Genomic DNA, 1,188 nt, shown 5'->3' with positions numbered 1-1,188 from the left:
CTAATTTAACAAACCTTTCCACATCAGATGAATTCTTAATTGCACTCACCAAAACTAACTACATGCCCTTTGTCAGTTGTAGTGCAATAACAGGTTCTAATTTAACAAACCTTTCCACATCAGATGAATTCTTAATTGCACTCACCAAAACTAACTTCATGATCCCGTCCCACTACTTGTTCCCTACGCCATCCCACCATCAATACCCACTTCCAGGTTCCCGTCGCCTGCATAAATTCATTCCATCAATCCCCAGTTTTATGGTATAGTCACACCAATCAGGTCCATTTTTCGGTGTGGATTTTCGGATCCACGGCCACAGCTCGGGACCCGCCATTTCCAGACCAACGGAGACAGCCGCTGCCATAAAAACAAATGAAAAAAAAATTACAAAAAAAAATGAACGAACCAAAGAACAAACAAACAAACAAACAAACGAACCAAAGAACAAACAAACCAAAAACAAACAAACCAAAAAACAAACCAAAAAACAAACCAAAAAACAAACCAAAAACAAACTAACCAAAAAACAAACTAACCAAAAAACAAACTAACCAAAAAACAAACTAACCAAAGAACAAAAAAGAAAACCCCAAAAGAATAACGAAAAATCAGGAAGCCCCGGGCTCCCGCCGCATATGGGGCCTGCTAAATATACTCCCTGTTTGCTGGGCCGCTGAGGACCCGCACATCCAGAAGTCTGCGAGTCGGGATCCGTTCGCCCCGCGATCTTAGTTTCTTGATTATGTTTTTCTTTGTCTTTTAGTTTTCTATTTTTTTGGCTTCTCTCAGTTTTGCTTTCCGTTTTTTCTGGCGCTATTCTCGTGTGTTCTGCCGGCTCATATCCCCGCGCCTGCCCATCCGGATCTCCGCTCCACACCCCGTCATTCTGGCTTGCCACCAACAGCCAAAAAAAAAAAAGGAGACCGCCCCGCCACACACGCCCCAGCAAACCTGGAATCGTGCCAGCCTCGATCATACAACTGAGATCGCGCCTTAGACTTTGCCAACTTTGAGGTTTCACGCTGGATCTTAGCATTTTGGATTTACAGCCCTGAGGTTTCATCTTGGATTTGTTTTTTTTTTTTGGATTTACAGCTTCGGTCTTGTCAACTTCGACTTTACAGCTTTGAGGTTCCACCTTGAATCTGCCCATTCTGGATTTACAGCTTCGGTCTCAAGTTCAAC

General features: G+C 43.2%; 1 protein-coding gene across 1 annotated transcript in view; it reads right to left on the bottom strand.

The window, feature by feature from the left end:
* Positions 1 to 382: 382 nt before the first annotated feature.
* The window catches only part of METBIDRAFT_202646 (uncharacterized protein), a 1,081-nt gene continuing 275 nt past the window's right edge, over positions 383 to 1,188 (bottom strand). Inside the window, exons 2-3 of the mRNA XM_018854951.1 lie at positions 552 to 1,141; positions 383 to 496 (exon numbers count right to left, since the gene is read on the bottom strand). Coding sequence (XP_018711185.1) covers position 496; positions 552 to 1,141 — 591 coding nt within the window. The 3' untranslated portion in view covers positions 383 to 495. The remainder of the gene's footprint in view (positions 497 to 551; positions 1,142 to 1,188) is intronic.

The sequence above is a fragment of the Metschnikowia bicuspidata genome, assembly GCF_001664035.1.
Source record: "Metschnikowia bicuspidata var. bicuspidata NRRL YB-4993 chromosome Unknown METBIscaffold_4, whole genome shotgun sequence".
In the NCBI taxonomy this organism is placed as follows: domain Eukaryota; kingdom Fungi; phylum Ascomycota; class Pichiomycetes; order Serinales; family Metschnikowiaceae; genus Metschnikowia; species Metschnikowia bicuspidata.
Note: the sequence above shows the minus strand (reverse complement) of the source record. Positions and strands in the feature narration are given on the sequence as shown.